This window comes from Phoxinus phoxinus, assembly GCF_949152265.1.
Source record: "Phoxinus phoxinus genome assembly, chromosome: 5".
NCBI classification, from domain to species: Eukaryota; Metazoa; Chordata; class Actinopteri; order Cypriniformes; family Leuciscidae; genus Phoxinus; species Phoxinus phoxinus.
In genome coordinates this window covers 36519880-36538093 of record NC_136880.1, presented here as the reverse complement: position 1 = coordinate 36538093, position 18214 = coordinate 36519880, and the positions used below count along the sequence as shown (strand labels likewise).

The 18214-nt window shown below is 37.6% G+C and overlaps 2 protein-coding genes across 2 annotated transcripts; both read right to left on the bottom strand.

The window, feature by feature from the left end:
• Positions 1-924: 924 nt before the first annotated feature.
• Positions 925-7919, bottom strand: LOC306998995 (phospholipid scramblase family member 5; the record flags this gene model as incomplete). Its single annotated transcript, XM_079613391.1, has 8 exons — positions 925-1172; positions 1250-1308; positions 2234-2333; positions 2566-2677; positions 4146-4338; positions 4977-5051; positions 6123-6372; positions 7878-7919. 8 exons carry the CDS (start codon positions 7917-7919, stop codon positions 1146-1148), a joined length of 858 nt encoding a protein of 285 aa, XP_079469517.1. The 3' UTR covers positions 925-1145.
• chrng (cholinergic receptor, nicotinic, gamma) lies at positions 7904-15871 on the bottom strand. Its single transcript, XM_079613887.1, has 12 exons — positions 15785-15871; positions 14787-14923; positions 14660-14704; positions 14457-14578; positions 13874-14029; positions 13677-13774; positions 12802-13002; positions 11210-11324; positions 10425-10539; positions 9698-9944; positions 8620-8753; positions 7904-8467 (listed from the first exon to the last, which is right to left on the bottom strand). The coding sequence occupies exons 1-12, from the start codon at positions 15843-15845 to the stop codon at positions 8276-8278; spliced, it is 1623 nt and encodes a 540-aa protein (XP_079470013.1). The 5' UTR covers positions 15846-15871; the 3' UTR covers positions 7904-8275.
• Positions 15872-18214: the final 2343 nt, after the last annotated feature.

The window sequence follows — 18214 nt, the reverse complement described above, 5'->3', positions numbered from 1 at the left end:
ACATTAGTTAGATGTACAGCCCTATTGATGCTACCTGGACTTTGATTTCAGAAAGTTTACATTTACTGTGTCACTTACTGGAAATTGAATCTGGACTTTTTTTAGCCCAGGTCCTTAGCTATCCAAAATAATTTTCCAGTAAGGCCAATCCAAACTACAAAAGTCTGGTAAAGGGTGAAGGTCCTCCGTTATGCATTTTACGCAAGAGTCTAATATTTTGGCATCATTTCATGCTTTTCATGAAGTCCTCTAGGACTCTTTACTATAATGAAATGAGGCCAGATTTAGTAGTTGGTTGTTTGTATTATCAAAGATCAACTTTACAAACCTTCTTTTTACAAACAAAAAATTTTCTGTTCATATTGTAACCTATTTCCCATCATGAAAATAACCACGGAAGCTGGCATGGTGTTAAATTATAAACAAACAAATATATCTTACAAAATAGTGCATTGGACATTTAACCCTGTAAAGCCTGATATATATTTTTTTATGGGTTTATAGAACGTTTAGACAATATAATTTTTAAAAATTGTGAGTATCATATGTTATAATAATATGATATAGGAGTTCACACTTGAAATGGAAAAAAACACCTCAAATTTATTCAGAGCCACAAACTGAGCCAACATGCAATTTGTTACAGTTGCTGTTATTTATATGGCCAAAAAGTAAGATAAAATTCTGATAGCTGGTAAAGTAATGAGATCTTTATAACAATATAACAGACTACTTACAGTCTAGTTGTCAGTCACTCTATATCTCTCAACAATATATCTTAGTGAAATATTTAACATTATTTAAATGCTTAGTTTTATGATCAAAGATCAGTAGTTTATTGTGGGGGCAAAACATAATGCAATGCAATACAATGGTAATTGAAAGATCTACAAATAAACATTCCCCAAAAGCCAAACACATATCGTATCAAATATGAAACTATAGGGTGAATATTATGTTCTGTGCAATTTAATACTCAACATTGAAATGTTATTTCAGTGTGTTTAGTTTATAGAGGTGTAGAGAGGCTCTGTGCAGGGATTCTTGATGTGCACTACTGTCCAGTTCAGATGCGATTCGCTCAGAAAACGGCTCCATCTTTTAAGCAGATGTCTTTTATGTCCCAGAAGATTTGCCATTTCCACTTAGCTCATCTCAAAAAACATATGATTCTGCAAACAGAAAAAGATAAACGATAAAGCTGTTACATATTAATAATATACTAGCATCTGTGTGGTTGGCAGCTCACCAGCAGGAAGGTAGCAGCGAGTAACAGCACTTTGGTGTTCAAATTCATTCCTTGAGGTACTGAGAGAGAAAGACATGTTCTTAATAGTCACTCCTGAAGCTGTAGCTGCTGAATTCAAAATAGTCACACTATTATCAAAAACGCATTTTAGTTGTAAAAGAAACCACAATTCTTGCCATTAGTCTATCAGTATAGACAGACAGACAGACAGAGATAGAGAGACAGACAGACAGACAGATAGACAGACAGACAGACAGATAGACAGACAGAGATAGAGAGACAGACAGACAGACAGACAGACAGACAGACAGAGATAGAGAGACAGACAGACAGACAGAGATAGAGAGACAGACAGACAGAGATAGAGAGACAGACAGATAGAGAGACAGACAGACAGAGATAGAGAGACAGACAGACAGATAGATAGATAGATAGATAGATAGATAGATAGATAGATAGATAGATAGATAGATAGATAGATAGATAGATAGAAAGATACTGTAGATAGATAGATACTGTAGATAGATAGATAGATAGATAGATAGATAGATAGATAGATAGATAGATAGATAGATAGATAGATAGATAGATAGATAGATAGATAGATAGATAGATAGATAGATAGATAGATTGATTTAACTTTTCTATTCATCAAAGAATCCTAAAAGTAGCATGGTTTCCACAAAAATATTAAACAGCAAAACTGGTTTCAACATTGATAATATTTCACAATATTACTGTTTTTACTGTATTATTTGATCAAACACATGCAGTGTTGATGAGCAAAAGAGACTCAAAAACATTAAAATTCAGTATTCAAAAACAGTAAAATTCTTACCAACCCCACACTTTTGACCGGTAATGAATACAGATATAAAATAAGATTCTTCACTATTTCTACTGTAGGTCACTAATTGTCATGCTCACAACATAATGTGTTATCAAAAAATGTAAAATAGAAGAATTTTCGGATATTAATCTTACCATCCAGTCCAAAATACTCATGATCCATGTTACATTCCTCATTATATCCAGGCCACCTCTTCCATATGCGCCCAACACTCTCACCAATAGTGGAAACCACCTGATGCCCCAATAAATGAGAAAAGAGTATAATGGGCACAGGATGAGCGCAAAATGAGCTTTTGTGAGTGTGAATGTACATGTGCTGTATTATCTTTGTCTTTGTCTCGAGGACCCCCTCGAAAACGAGATGTCTCATCTCAAGGGGTTATCCTCAACAATACATTTCAAATTTCAACAAAAAAAAAAAGTATGTAAAAGGTGTGCGAATGGACAGCTGGAAGGTTTCTGACCTGAAGCTCTTGCTCAGAAAGACATCGTGTGTTACAGCAAGAGCCCTGGATCCTCACGGCCGAGATGCCCTCAGAGTCACACACCTCGAAGTACGGCGTGAACATACTCCACCTGACAAACACCTCAGGGATTACACACACTCTTAATGCAGGGGATTCTCTGGACTGAATGCTCAGTTGTGTGATATTATAGTCTGATATGACCTGATGGTCTTTGTTCATGGCTGTCCTGAGGAGGAGGTCATGTTGTTGGTTTCGCACCACAAAGTTCAGCACATCCCTATTCAATCCGAGAGAGGTTACTGGAGGGTTTTTACTCTGACGCAATTAGTTGATTCACAATGGTGACCTTATCTGACCCTGCAGGATAGTTTGGCATCATGATGAAACATGATGTGGATGGCTTTGTCTGCATAATAGATTTACAGTGCAGGGGTTTACCTCATCCATTACACGACAGTTAGATACGGTCGACTAATTTAATTGAACAAGCGGAATTCCAAGAGTGTTAACAAACACTGGGACGTTCATATCTGAATATTCAACTTTGCTCTCATGGTAATCCACCCCTGAGCATCATATAAAAACTGCCGGTAGTTACTACATGTCGATCGGGTGACTTTTTTCTAAGTAGGCGATTCTTGCAGTGTGGATTCCGGATTTTGTTTAAAAAGTTTTTTTTTGACTGAACCCCTTTGACATAAAATATGTTTTTGAAGCATCCCCTTAAATTTTAAGTTAATATTTCAATAATTTTCAATAACAGTACATTTGCATAATTTTTTTAGTTATTGTTTTTTTTTTTTAATATGTGACCCTGGACCACAAAACCAATCATAAGTCGCACGGGTATATTTGTGGCAACAGCCAAAAAAACATTGTATGTGTCAAAATGATCGATTTTTCTTTTATGCCAAAAATCATTAGGATATTAAGTAAAGATCATGATCCATGAAGATATTTAGTAAATATATATTTTTGTGAGTGGATGCAGTACAATCGCCAACATAAATGGACAACTTTAAAGGTGATTTTCTCAATATTTAGATTTTTTTGCACCCTCAGATTCCAGATTTTCAAATAGTTGTATCTAGGCCGAATCTTATCATAACAAGTAACAAACATGTTTTTTTTTAATGGATTTAGTTGAGAAAAATAACTGTGTTAAACCCTTGAGCTTTTATTTTTGCGTAACAAATAAAAGGAGACCTTTATGTTTTTGTTCAGTTGACGCTTGTTGTTACAAATCTAGTAAAATGTGGAACAACTATGTCCACAAAAATGTTGGATATTATACGAATAGGAAAATAAACTAATCCTTGCAAACGTTGTGTTTCAAGATACTCGTTATAAGTGATATGCATGGAGTTCATATGGAGCAGTATTTACACTGAACTCTGAGACACTGAAACTGACACACGAGTAACAGTGTCATGCTTATATCTGAAACAAGAAGTGCATCAGATCAAACCACTGCCCTTTGTCATTTGATTTTTGCACTAAGCCGATATTATTTATGAAATGTGATTTTTTTTTGTCAACTACATGAGACAAAGATCTGGTTTGCTGTTGATGACTACCTTTGGTGAACTGTCCCAATAAACTCTCTCTCTGGTGTATAGGCCCTTATTTCCATCAGGCAGCAGCCGAGCCAGCACATCTCCGCTCTCAGGGGCCTTTCGAACAGGAAGACGCAATCTGCGTTCTTATCAAAGCCTTGTAGTGAACAGGATCGAGCTGGACCGCAGCATTGCATACAAACGCATGAGCTCTCTAACAGAGATGGGAACACAAAAAGAGGTGTAAATCAGTCGTGATCAAAGTTTAGACGGCTGTTTCAGTGGCTTCAACACTGTAAATAAGAGTAAAATCATCTTAAAGTGCCCCATTATGATTTTTCGGATATTCCCTTTCATTCATTGTGTAATATAGTTTAAATGGTCTGCAAAGTTTCAAAGATCAAATTGCATGAAAAGCAAGTATAGGAGAAAGAACCAATTCTAAACTTCCTGAACCGAGTCGTGTGTATAAGTGTGCCGAGTGTCAGCTTCCTGCACAAACCTGTTTAGGTGTGTAATACATTTGCATAATGCCAGTCTATATGCCCGTGAACAATGTCTACTTTGACCCTCAAACACTGACTGGGCCATCTGACCAATCAGAGCAGAGCAGGCTCTCGGAAAGGAGGGAATTAGAGACCGGGTCCTTCATTGAACCGTTTTAGACACTCTGAGAAAAGAGGTGATGCTGCAGTGAACATTATGGGAAAATTAAAGTGTTTTGTAACTTAAATGTATGTAAACCTGTTCCAAAAAAATGAAACACTATTAGCATAATATGAGCACTTTACAGAATGATACTCAATATGAGATTTAGAGAACTGCACATTTAATCCTGTGTCTCATATTTACCTTCCACGGCCACAAAGAGCTGATCACTGGTTTCTGTGGAGATGCTGTATGTTCTTCGGGCGACACACTGTGGACCTGGGGCATTACAGAAATATATACATCCATTAAACCTTTTTATATTTACACAGGAAATTGTATACTGTGAGTATTTCAAACCATGTCCAAGCTATTCCACATTTCAGGGAAAAACTCCAGTAGTGGCCAAAAGTGATGTACATTTTTTTTTTTTTAACGCTACAAGGTCAATTAAACGATCAAAGTTCAAGGAAAAACAAAACACGAAACTTCTTGGTTGTATTTATCTTACAAAATTATTTGGCAAAAAAGCAAACTACAGCGACATGTTTTATTTTACTATGCATAAACAACAACACTGACAACAAACATAATCAGTTAAATCATTTTTGTTGATTCTGTCTTGTTTTTGTATGTGTTCATAATTTCTTTGTATGACAGCCTGGTCAGCGCAATTTCTATCACAAAAAATAAAAAAATAAACTGACTGACTCCAAGCTAAATTATGATTATTTTCACTTTTGACCACTACAGAATATTGGATTAATTCGTCAAAACAGTGATTGATTATGTTTTGAATATTTCTTTAAAGATGATATATATGGGTGATAACAAAAAAAAAAAAAATCTATTAAATAATATTATTATTATTTATTTCAAAATTATTTATTTATTTAAATCATTCAATGCTGATTTGCTGCTCAAGTAATAATTGTGCTAATTAATATTTTTGTGGAAATATTTTTTTAAAGGATTCTTTCAAAAATAGAAAGTAAAAAAAAAAACAGCCTTTATTAGAAACATTATAAATGTCTTTACTGTCACTTTTAATAAATATATGCATCCTTACGGAATAAAAGTCTTCCCTTCTTTAAACAAAAATCTTACCCCAAACTTTTACACGGTAGTGTATTTTCATTATCTTAATTCATTTATCATTTATCTTATTTATATAAAAATCAATCATTTTCAGTTTGAAGAGATAAGACAAAATGTCAGAAACTTTGAACGTTTTTGTTACGTCACATTTTAAAGATATAATTTTTAATACAATATCTTTCTTTTTTTCCTGAATAACAGCCGACTGTTTTAATTTTTTATTTTATTGATATTTATAGATGTTTTATTCACCTTGTAGTTCAGGTCTGGCATTAATGTGGAGTCTTGTGACTGTTCTCAGAACAGACAGTTTCCCCCCCGTCTCTTTCCCCCCGGCTCCCTCGTCCTCTCCTCTCCTGTCTGTAGACCCGAGCTCAGCTGTGAGGATCTGGCTGTCTGTAGCAGGTCTAATCTGCCTGTGGAAAGCTCTGAAGAGCATGTCAATATGTCTCTCCCTTTCCAGACCAAAGGGAAGTGGCTGAACGGTCACAGATGGGAAGGCCTGAGAGAGAGAGAGAGAGAGAGAGAGAGAGAGAGAGAGAGAGAGAGAGAGAGAGAGAGAGAGAGAGAGAGAGAGAGAGAGAGAGAGAGAGAAGGGGGGGGGGGGTAGAAACACTGCATGTGAAATTCAAAGCAAATATTTGTCAAGTGTCAAATGAAAATCAGTGAGAATTTTTTTTTCTTCAAGTCTTTCTTTTCTTTTCTTTTCTTTTCTGCATTTCACCCCTGATCCAGCTTGTTTCCCAATCTAGCTTTCTAATAAATCTGGCATTGTATCAGGCCTACTATGAACATTATCAAATATTATTGACAAATTGTTTATGCATTTCATAACCATTTTTATTCCATAATACTTGCAACCAGTTTTTAGATAAATATAAAAAAAATTGCAACAAATTTAAGAAAAGGGGGAAATGAACTAACTTAGTATAAAAATAACTAAAAATAAAAATAAAAACGCTATTTAAATGTATTTTGAGAGGAAGCATTTTATTTAATAAAATATTTTGATTAGTATTACTTAAAATATATCCAACATTATTTATATTGTTTAATAACATTGCTTAATAAATATTAAATATTAAAAGACCAGAAAATAAATATGGTCAAAGTTATTTTTAGTTTTTTTTTTTTTAATTCTATTTGCTATTAGCAACAAATTTAAGAAAAGAGGGGAAATGAAATAATAACGGGTAATATTCAATCAGACAATGGATTTTTCTTTTAATATAAAAGTTTGTTAAGCCATAATAGAGAGTTTGTTGTGTAACTAGACATTGGTCATTAAACGAATAGTTCACCCAAAAATGTAAATTCAGTCATCATATGCTCACCCTCAAGTTGTTTTAAAGCTGTATGAATATCCTTCTTCTGCTGAACACAAAGGAAGATATTTTGCAGAATGTCGGTAACAAGTTACAAGTAAAAACACTATTGAAGTCAATGGGGTCCATGAACTGTTTGGTTACCCATATTTTTCAAAATATCTGCTTTTGTGTTCAGCAGATGAACTTAATAATACAGGTTTGAAACAACTTGAGGGTGAGGGTGTTCAAACAACTTGAAACACACAAGGGTCAGATTAAGGCAACTTGATGCCTTAATCTGGCATAATTAATGAGATTTTTAATTTTTTGCTGAACTATCCCTTTAAGACACCTTAAGACATTAACCAATTTGATAAAATGTGCTAAATGGACAAATCAAAAGAACGAGAGAACAGCGATGAGAGAGAGAGAGATGAATTCTTACCATTTCAGGTCCTGAGGTTTTAGGGGCAGTTGCACAGGTGCAGTAGTGATGGAATGAGGCTTTCCTTTACTGAGAAACAGCTTCCAGAAGAGCTTCAAAGACTGTGTGTTAACAGTTGTGATGCTATACACCAAACACCCCCCTTCAGCCCTCTCTCTCCTTCCCGGATCTGCTCTTTGTCAGACAGAAAAGTAGCAGTCAGCCATGTAATGAAGATCCTCCTCAAGCTAGTGGGGGGTAGTGGAGTGATATTACCCTAAACTGAAACAATTCACATGATTGCATGCAGAACATCATCTTTGTCCTCGAGGTATAGAGAATGTTAGAGTTTTTTATTTTCAGAAAAGCATCAACTGTTGAATCACTAGACAACATTAAAGCTGATTGACAAGCAGTGACAAGATTGACAAGCAAATAATATGACTTTTATGATTATGAACAACTGATCAAAGCCATGTCTCAGATCCAACCAGCTGTCTTCTCTGGAGACTCACTTTCAGTAAGTCTACAGCACAACTAAACTGGAGCGCTGAGAGCTCCTTTCCCACAGTACAGCAAAACTGTTGGCTTTTATCACCAGAGTATCCTCAACAAAGTCCTCCAGTCTTCTGCGGCAGTTTCTCTGAGTCTATCGTTCTGTTTTGAACTTGTGTTCATCCGGTGATGTCTCCAGGTGGGATTTCAGGCAGGTATTTTTTGGGGTCTCCTGGGAAGGGCTGAGATGGTGCCTGGTTAAAATGTCCCATGAGGAAGATTCCGATGGTGCCCAGTATAAACAGCAGCGCCATGACGATGAAGCACATCCTGTCAATCACCCTGGCAACCAGGAACCATTCTTCATTTTCCTACAGAACGAGAAAAAAAATTTAGACATCAAAACAAGTTTTTTTCTTGAAAAGTTAAACCTTAACACAAACATTTGCTGCTAATGTGTTTATTTTGTTAATGAAAGACACTTTCAGCCTCATGTTTGGAGAATTCTGGAACAGTGACTCACACTTTGAAAGTCATTTTGATGCTTGACACTTTCTGCGACGTGTTTACAGGAAGACACACACTGCTGCACTTCTGGTGAAGCCGAAGCCAGACTGGATTCCAGATCCTGTGCCGTGTTTCCTAATAGACCATTTTCTGAGGTCAAACCACAAACAGCAAATTAATGTTTTAATTTTAATGCTTTGTTTTTCCTGATCAGTTGTTGGGTAGTTTCCTTTGGACTGGGGTGTGTACTATAGTAGTAGCAGCTGCAGCCTTGAAATGTAACGTGTGAAATAAAATGTAATATCCCCAACAACTGCTTCTGATGTTGCAACAAATGCAATGTGTGAAAAAAAAAAAAAAAAAAAATTATAATAATAATTTAACCATAAACATAGCAGAAAATATTATTTAGCTGTATTTAATAAGAAACGTTTTATTTAATACTTTTTTATTTAAAATGTTCAAAATTATTTAATATTTACATTATATATGATTAATTGTAATTATGTATATACTATTAGTTTTATTATAGTTTATTCGTATTTAGAATTAGCATTTATTTCTTTATTTTCAGTTTTCATGTTAATTTTAATTTAATGTTTAGTATATTCGTTATCTGCTTCTTTTTTCTTTTTATAAAATGCTATTTATTTTTATTTCAGTTTATGTTTTTTTATTATTATTTTTATAATTTTAGTGCTTCAAATTTAACTTTTTTTCAGTTTATTGCCAAGGCAACATTTTGTTTAGTTTCAGTTTTTCAGGTTATATATTATTTCAGTTTTATTTCAGTTAACAGAAATGTTTTAATAGTTTTAAGTTTGTTAAGAATAAAAGCCCTGTTGAATACAGTAATTATTTATTATAAGATAATATATTAATATTAAATTAAAATGTTTTTGATGATAAATAGAAAGGTCAAAAGAACAACATTTTTTGAAACAGAAATTTTCTGTAACCTTATAAATGTCTTTTCCATCACTTTTAATCAATTTAATATATCATTACAAAATAAAAGTATTAATTTCTTTAAAATGTGTTACCTACCCCAAACCTTGTGAATGGTAATATAGTTTGTTCAACTGTTGACTCACGTATTTTCTCCAAAGTGTTCTTCAGCAGCCCCTTCCTCTCCTTCAGTCGACTGAACATCAGCTCAGAGCGAGCAGTTCTGAACATGTATTCATCAGCCTTTGCTATTAATCCCAAAGAGCTGCGTCTCCTGCGGCGAAGCGGGGTGCCGTTACCCAGGGCAAACATTTTAAAATCCCCCTCCTCCTGCTCAGGCGTCCAGCGCCGCATCGTCATCCTCAGCACACGAGGAAGGATGTTCAGAAAGACCTGAGTCACCCCAAAATGGAGGGGAAAGACATTATTGACCTTTGCACTACATAAATGCATTTGGCAAAATATCGTCCCCTTGGAATTATAAGGTTCTATCTGACATTTTTGTCAAAATGTAGTTATTCACATATTCTTATTCTGTGACAACTTATTTACATTATGTGATGTTGTTTTTTAAGTTATGTACATTTTGGAACTTTTTATTTAGAAAATAAAAAGGTTATTTCTACACAGTCGAATGGAATGCCAAAACTTTAAAGCCCAATATCTCAAAACCAGTCAGAATGCAGATAGAACCTTATAATTCCAAGGTGGCGTAATGCTTTTGGCACAAAGTGACTACCATTGCATTCAAGATAGTACGTTTTCTGAGAATCAAATCCAAGACCTTCACATTTCTAGCATCATGTATAATAATAACTAACTCATTCTTTCCTAATGGATTGAACAAAAGGTGATTAGACACTTCTGCTGTACCTTTCTGATGGTGTTGCTCATGGGGTGGGTGTTTGGAGTTCGCAGAGAGACGTTCAACACCACCACACAGTTCATCACAGTTATTGTGGTCACGGACATCACAAACATCAGATACCTGCCAGAAAAACACACATTTCTCAAGGGATGCTATAAAGTACCATTTGCTCATTAAAAATGGTGAGCAATTTCTCAAGCTGCCAAGCTTTAATCTGATTGGCTGGTTTGAAATATGTGCAAACTATCTACTAGTCCTTTTCCAATGTACACTATCGTTCAAAAAGTTTGGGGTTTAAAGATTTTTTTATGCTCACCAAGGCTCCATTTATTTGATTAAATTTTAAAATAACTGGCTCAATGTTAATATATATATTAAAATATAATTTATTCCTGTGATGGCAAAGTATTCCAGTCAGTGTCACATGATCCTTCAGAAATCATTCTAATATGCTGATTTGATGTTTAAAAAAACATTTCTTATTATCGTTAATGTTGAAAATAGTTGTGCTGATTAAAATACTATTTTTCAGGATTCTTTGAAAAATATAAATTTCAAAAGAACAGCATTTATTTATTTCACAATGTAAATGTCACTTATGCGCATGTCAAATTAATGACAATTTAATGCGCCCTGGCAAAATAAATGTATTAATTTCTTTAAAGACAAAAAACCTTACTGACCCCAAACTTTTGAACGATAGTGTTTTATCTTCTATTACGCACAATTAATACGAGTTTATCTGAAACTGCTGAAAAGGTGTGATGGGTGAATAAAAGCCCAGACTCACTTTCCAATGAGAGGAACAGCCTGGGAGGTTTCTGGCACTTGTTTGGCGATAAGGAACAGGAAGACAGTCTGACCGAGCAGGATAGCAATGGTCATAGTGCATTTCTGTCCTCCAGCTAATAAAACCAAACAATTAAATCATCAATAATCACACTGATCAGTCAGTCAGCTCAGCTGCCACTATCAACAGTCATGGAGAAAGAGGGATCTATTTCATAACTGAATGATAATGTGTCTCCTGATTTGTTAGACATAAACAATATCTTAAAAGTTACCAATTAACTTTTTTTTTAAAATACAGGTCCTTCTCAAAAAATTTGCATATTGTGATAAAGTTCATTATTGTCCATAATGTAATGATACAAATTAAACTTTCATATATTTTAGATTTATTGCACACCAACTGAAATATTTCAGGTCTTTTATTGTTTTAATACTGATGATTTTGGCATACAGCTCATGAAAACCCAAAATTCCTATCTCAAAATGCTCCCGTATCTCCTGATAGCTAGCTGCATTGACCCTGCCCTTGATAAAACACAGTGGACCAATACCAGCAGCTGACATGGCACCCCAGACCATCACTGACTGTGGGTACTTGACTGGACTTCAGGCATTTTGGCATTTCCTTCTCCCCAGTCTTCCTCCAGACTCTGGCACCTTGATTTCCGAATGACATGCAAAATTTGCTTTCATCCGAAAAAAGAAGGACCACTGAGCAACAGTCCAGTGCTGCTTCTCTTCGCTGTTTCTGGTTCAAAAGTGGCTTTAACTGGGGAATGCGGCACCTGTAGGTGGCTCTGGATGTTTCTACTCCAGACTCAGTCCACTGCTTCCGCAGGTCCCCCAAGGTCTGGAATCGGTCCTTCTCCACAATCTTCCTCAGGGTCCGGTCACCTCTTCTCGTTGTGCAGCGTTTTTTGCCACACTTTTTCCTTCCCACAGACTTCCCACTGAGGTGCCTTGATACAGCACTCTGGGAACAGCCTATTCGTTCAGTCTTTCTGTCTTACCCTCTTGCTTGAGGGTGTCAATGATGGCCTTCTGGACAGGGGTCAGGTCGGCAGTCTTACCCATGATTGCGGTTTTGAGTAATGAACCAGGCTGGGAGTTTTTAAAAGCCTCAGGAATCTTTTGCAGGTGTTTAGAGTTAATTAGTTGATTCAGATGATTAGGTAAATAGCTCGTGTAGAGAACCTTTTCATGATATGCTAATTTTTTGAGATAGGAATTTTGGGTTTTCATGAGCTGTATGCCAAAATCATCAGTATTAAAACAATAAAAGACCTGAAATATTTCAGTTGGTGTGCAATGAATCTAAAATATATGAAAGTTTAATTTGTATCATTACATTATGGACAATAATGAACTTTATCACAATATGCAACATTTTTTTGAAGGACCTGTAATGTTTATCATCAAATGGATAAAAACATTTATTCACAAGTTCACCCATTTGTCCCCCCTGGCCAATGGCCCTGAATGACATTATCAGACCCACTTCATGTTTAGTTTGTTTTTCTGTATCCCTAAGAACTGTTGGATATCAACCACTGTGATATCTGTTAGCATTCGTTATGGAGCCTGCCTGACCTTTGGCCGGCAGGAAGTAGACGAGTAGCCCAAGAGAAGAGAAGAGGACACAGGGCACGATGATGTTGATGACGTAGAACAGTGGTTTCCTCTGGATGATGAGGAAGAAGATGATCTCCTGGCGCTCCAACTCATCTGGGCTGTATCGCTTATTCACAACCTTCTTAGCAGGGCGGTGCTTAATAATCCATTCCCCATTCTCTGGCCAATCAGGGCACAGGACAAAATACATGTTAATGAGCAAAATGCTAACTATTAGTGTAGTTTGCTGAGGCAAGCACTACTAGAACTATTCCTCAACTTATAATCAACTCTGAATCAACATACAAAACTTTTCACAGTCTTGTGAAAACAGACACAGTCACCCCTCTGATAATTGTGGATAATTAACTGTACCGTAAAAATACGCATTTTCTGTAAAGCTGCTTTGAAACAATGTGTATTGTGAAAAGCGGTATACAAATAAATGTGAATTGAGCTTAGAGACAGAGATCTGAACAACCCCTATCTCACCACATTAAACTTTGGTGTGTAAATTTTTCTGTATCTTTTATTAATGAAACCCCAATTTGTAAGGCCTGTTAGACAATCAGATGTCAACAAGTTTTTCTGGGTTAGAGTGTGATATTACTTTTCTAGCCTAATTGTATTTACGATAAAATTGTATAATTAAACTTTTGTTTCGTTTTTAAAAGATATCCTAATAAATGCATTAATCTCTCAATTGGGTATTTATCATTAAAGATAGAGTTTGGAATATGTGGCAGTTCTAGTGTTAACCAGGTTTTACAAGTCAAATAACACAGACCAACTGAATTGTACAGAAAGAGCCTTGATGATGAAAAATATTGCCCAATATTGCCCTTTCACAGTACCAGTGAAAGCTTCTGGATCGATCTCAATCCATTCCATAGTGACGTTGTCCTCGTCTGACAGCATCAGTTGAATTTCATTGGAATTGTACGTCTGAGACCTGCCAAAGCAATCAGAGCAAAACCCAGCATAAAGCTACTCATCCGATTTTCACGTATTTCCAGCAGTCGTCGCTGTGGGACGGACGGCTCAGCCGTACCTGAACACCATGCTGCAGTTCTGCCAGTCGAAGGGGAAGTAGTTGACTGTGATGGCACAGGAGCTTCGGTAGATGGCAGGGGGCAACCAGACCACACTACCATCAGGATCTATCAGAGCGTTAGTGTAGAGCGCCACCTCAAAATGCCCATCCACACTTTACACATATACACACACACACACACACACACACACACACACACACACACACACACAAAAGGTATGTCATTTGATTGGCTTTGTGAAAAGGTTTTTGTTTGTCTTTGTTGATCCTGGAACACCATTTCAATCAACCAATCAGATTTGAGGGACAAGTTTACAGTTTATTTCAAGTTTGGACTTACAACCAGGGTTAGGTGCTTCCACATCAGTGTTATTCACCATCATTTCCCTCTGATTTTAGAGATAAGTAATGAGTAGGATTGGGACTACATTTTCAGACAGAAATGTTGTTCCAGGATCAACAAAATGTCTTGGGAAAATCACGCTGACCATTTTATTAGTGATTTAGTTAAATTTTGTGTATCTGCCTGTTGGATAATCTGCACAATCAAAACAATATCTTCAATAATTCAATCACACACTTGTTCTCCAGGCCGACATCGGGCAGCCAGATGGTTTTAGAAGGAAGACGCATACGGGTGATGTTCTCGTAGACCTCAAACCCTGTCCTGTTAGCCCAGCGTAGTCGATAATCACGCCATTTCTAGACAGATAGAAAAATATGTTGCTCTGAAACCACTGTTGACTGTATACTGGACATATACATAGATGCGATTTGTCTTACCATTTCAATCCAAACGCAAGTGGTGAGAATCTCCCCTTTCTCATTCTGAACATGAAATAAGATGTTAAACCATAGTGTCACATATTACACATATATTTACCTTGTGTAAACACATGCAGAGATTTACCAGAGAAATGAGGTTGGTGAGAGTCATCTTGATCTTTACATCTGTGATGTCCCCGTGGTGCTCCATATGTCGTATGTTCTTGTTGTATCCCACCATTAGATCTCTGTGCAGAGATCCTTCCAGATTACAAACCACATCTAAAACAGACAAACGACTGTCAATCTAATGATTAATCCATCATTTTATTATTTGTCAAAAAAGTTACATTAGTTTCTCTTAAATTAAGGAAAACTTTTCCATGTTTTGTTGAATAAACTAAATAAATGTAGGTTCCTGTGTCCGATACTAACTAACATTACTACTAACAACTACAACTTTGAGTGTTTTCATTCTGTAAAGCTGAAGTACAGCGAAATGGTCTGATGTTATGTTTTTTAAAACAACTTTTAATGTAAAATTGCTAATAATTGCATAAAGCAAAACATGCCTTTTGAACTTCACAGTGCTACAGATACAACTATTATTTACACTTAAAGCACAGTTAATAATGCCGGAATGCCTTTGCATTCAGGATAACACAAGCAGAATTTCAAGATTTCATGCATAATTATTTGGATTAAAATATGAAAATCTACACCTGACATCATACATCCGCTGGTTGATATGCACACATTCCACTTTCACAATTAAAGCAATCCCTTTATTACTAAAGTAGATACACATTTATAGACATGGCAAGCTTTATGTAATACTTGTGTAAATCAACAAGGATTTAACACCCATTTAACACCCTGTTTGACAAGCTGACACTCAGTAATTTAACACGTAACACACAATAGCAGAAAAATTAGCATGTAGAGACCAGTGGTGCCATAAAAGACTTACTCTTCCAGAATTTAATTACTTTTCCATTTGCTTTCTACAACATATTTTTTTGTGACAATCTGCATGTGCTGAACTGGATTTATAAACAAAGCTTTAGAATCAATATCTGGATTTAGAATCAATATCTGGATTTTAAAATAAAGCTTTAGAACAAACCCACTCAAACACATTACCTGAGAACAAAAGAGATAGCAGGGTCCATAACCAGACGGTTTTTGGAGAGATCTGATCCATGTCTGATATCCTCAGAGAAGCATTAGTGAAGGAGGGTGCTCCAGCACCTGGTCAGTGTGTGAGGGAAACAGTTGTTTAGGAACAGGAGGGGTTTCGGGAAAAATAGGTGGGGTTCCAAACTTCCAAACCTCATTGTTATTTTCAGAATGCCCAGAGTCTGTGCCCATTCAGTTCCTCACATTCTCAGCTGTCTATGTACAGACATCCACACACACACACACACACACACACACACACACACACACACACACACACACACACACACACACACACACACACACACACACACACACACACACACACACACACACACACACACACACACACACACACACACACACACACACACACACACACACACACACACACACACACACACACACACACACACACACACACACACACACACACACACACACACACACACACACACACACACACACACACACACACACACACACACACACACACACACACACACACACACACACACACACACACACACACACACACACACACACACACACACACACACACACACACACACACACACACACACACACACACACACACACACACACACACACACACACACACACACACACACACACACACACACACACACACACACACACACACACACACACACACACACACACACACACACACACACACACACACACACACACACACACACACACACACACACACACACACACACACACACACACACACACACACACACACACACACACACACACACACACACACACACACACACACACACACACACACACACACACACACACACACACACACACACACACACACACACACACACACACACACACACACACACACACACACACACACACACACACACACACACACACACACACACACACACACACACACACACACACACACACACACACACACACACACACACACACACACACACACACACACACACACACACACACACACACACACACACACACACACACACACACACACACACACACACACACACACACACACACACACACACACACACACACACACACACACACACACACACACACACACACACACACACACACACACACACACACACACACACACACACACACACACACACACACACACACACACACACACACACACACACACACACACACACACACACACACACACACACACACACACACACACACACACACACACACACACACACACACACACACACACACACACACACACACACACACACACACACACACACACACACACACACACACACACACACACACACACACACACACACACACACACACACACACACACACACACACACACACACACACACACACACACACACACACACACACACACACACACACACACACACACACACACACACACACACACACACACACACACACACACACACACACACACACACACACACACACACACACACACACACACACACACACACACACACACACACACACACACACACACACACACACACACACACACACACACACACACACACACACACACACACACACACACACACACACACACACACACACACACACACACACACACACACACACACACACACACACACACACACACACACACACACACACACACACACACACACACACACACACACACACACACACACACACACACACACACACACACACACACACACACACACACACACACACACACACACACACACACACACACACACACACACACACACACACACACACACACACACACACACACACACACACACACACACACACACACACACACACACACACACACACACACACACACACACACACACACACACACACACACACACACACACACACACACACACACACACACACACACACACACACACACACACACACACACAGGAGGGTGCTCCAGCACCTGGTCAGTGTGTGAGGGAAACAGTTGTTTAGGAACAGGAGGGGTTTCGGGAAAAATAGGTGGGGTTCCAAACTTCCAAACCTCATTGTTATTTTCAGAATGCCCAGAGTCTGTGCCCATTCAGTTCCTCACATTCTCAGCTGTCTATGTACAGACATCCACACACACACACACACACACACACACACACACACACACACACACACACACACACACACACACACACACACACACACACACACACACACACACACACACACACACACACACACACACACACACACACACACGACCTCAAAGCGAGGTCACGAGAACTGGTTGCATTCTCTCTGTCTGTCTGTCTCTGGTTCTTTCTCAGATGTGAAGCAGAGAAAGATAAGGTAGGGTTACAGTATTTCCACAGG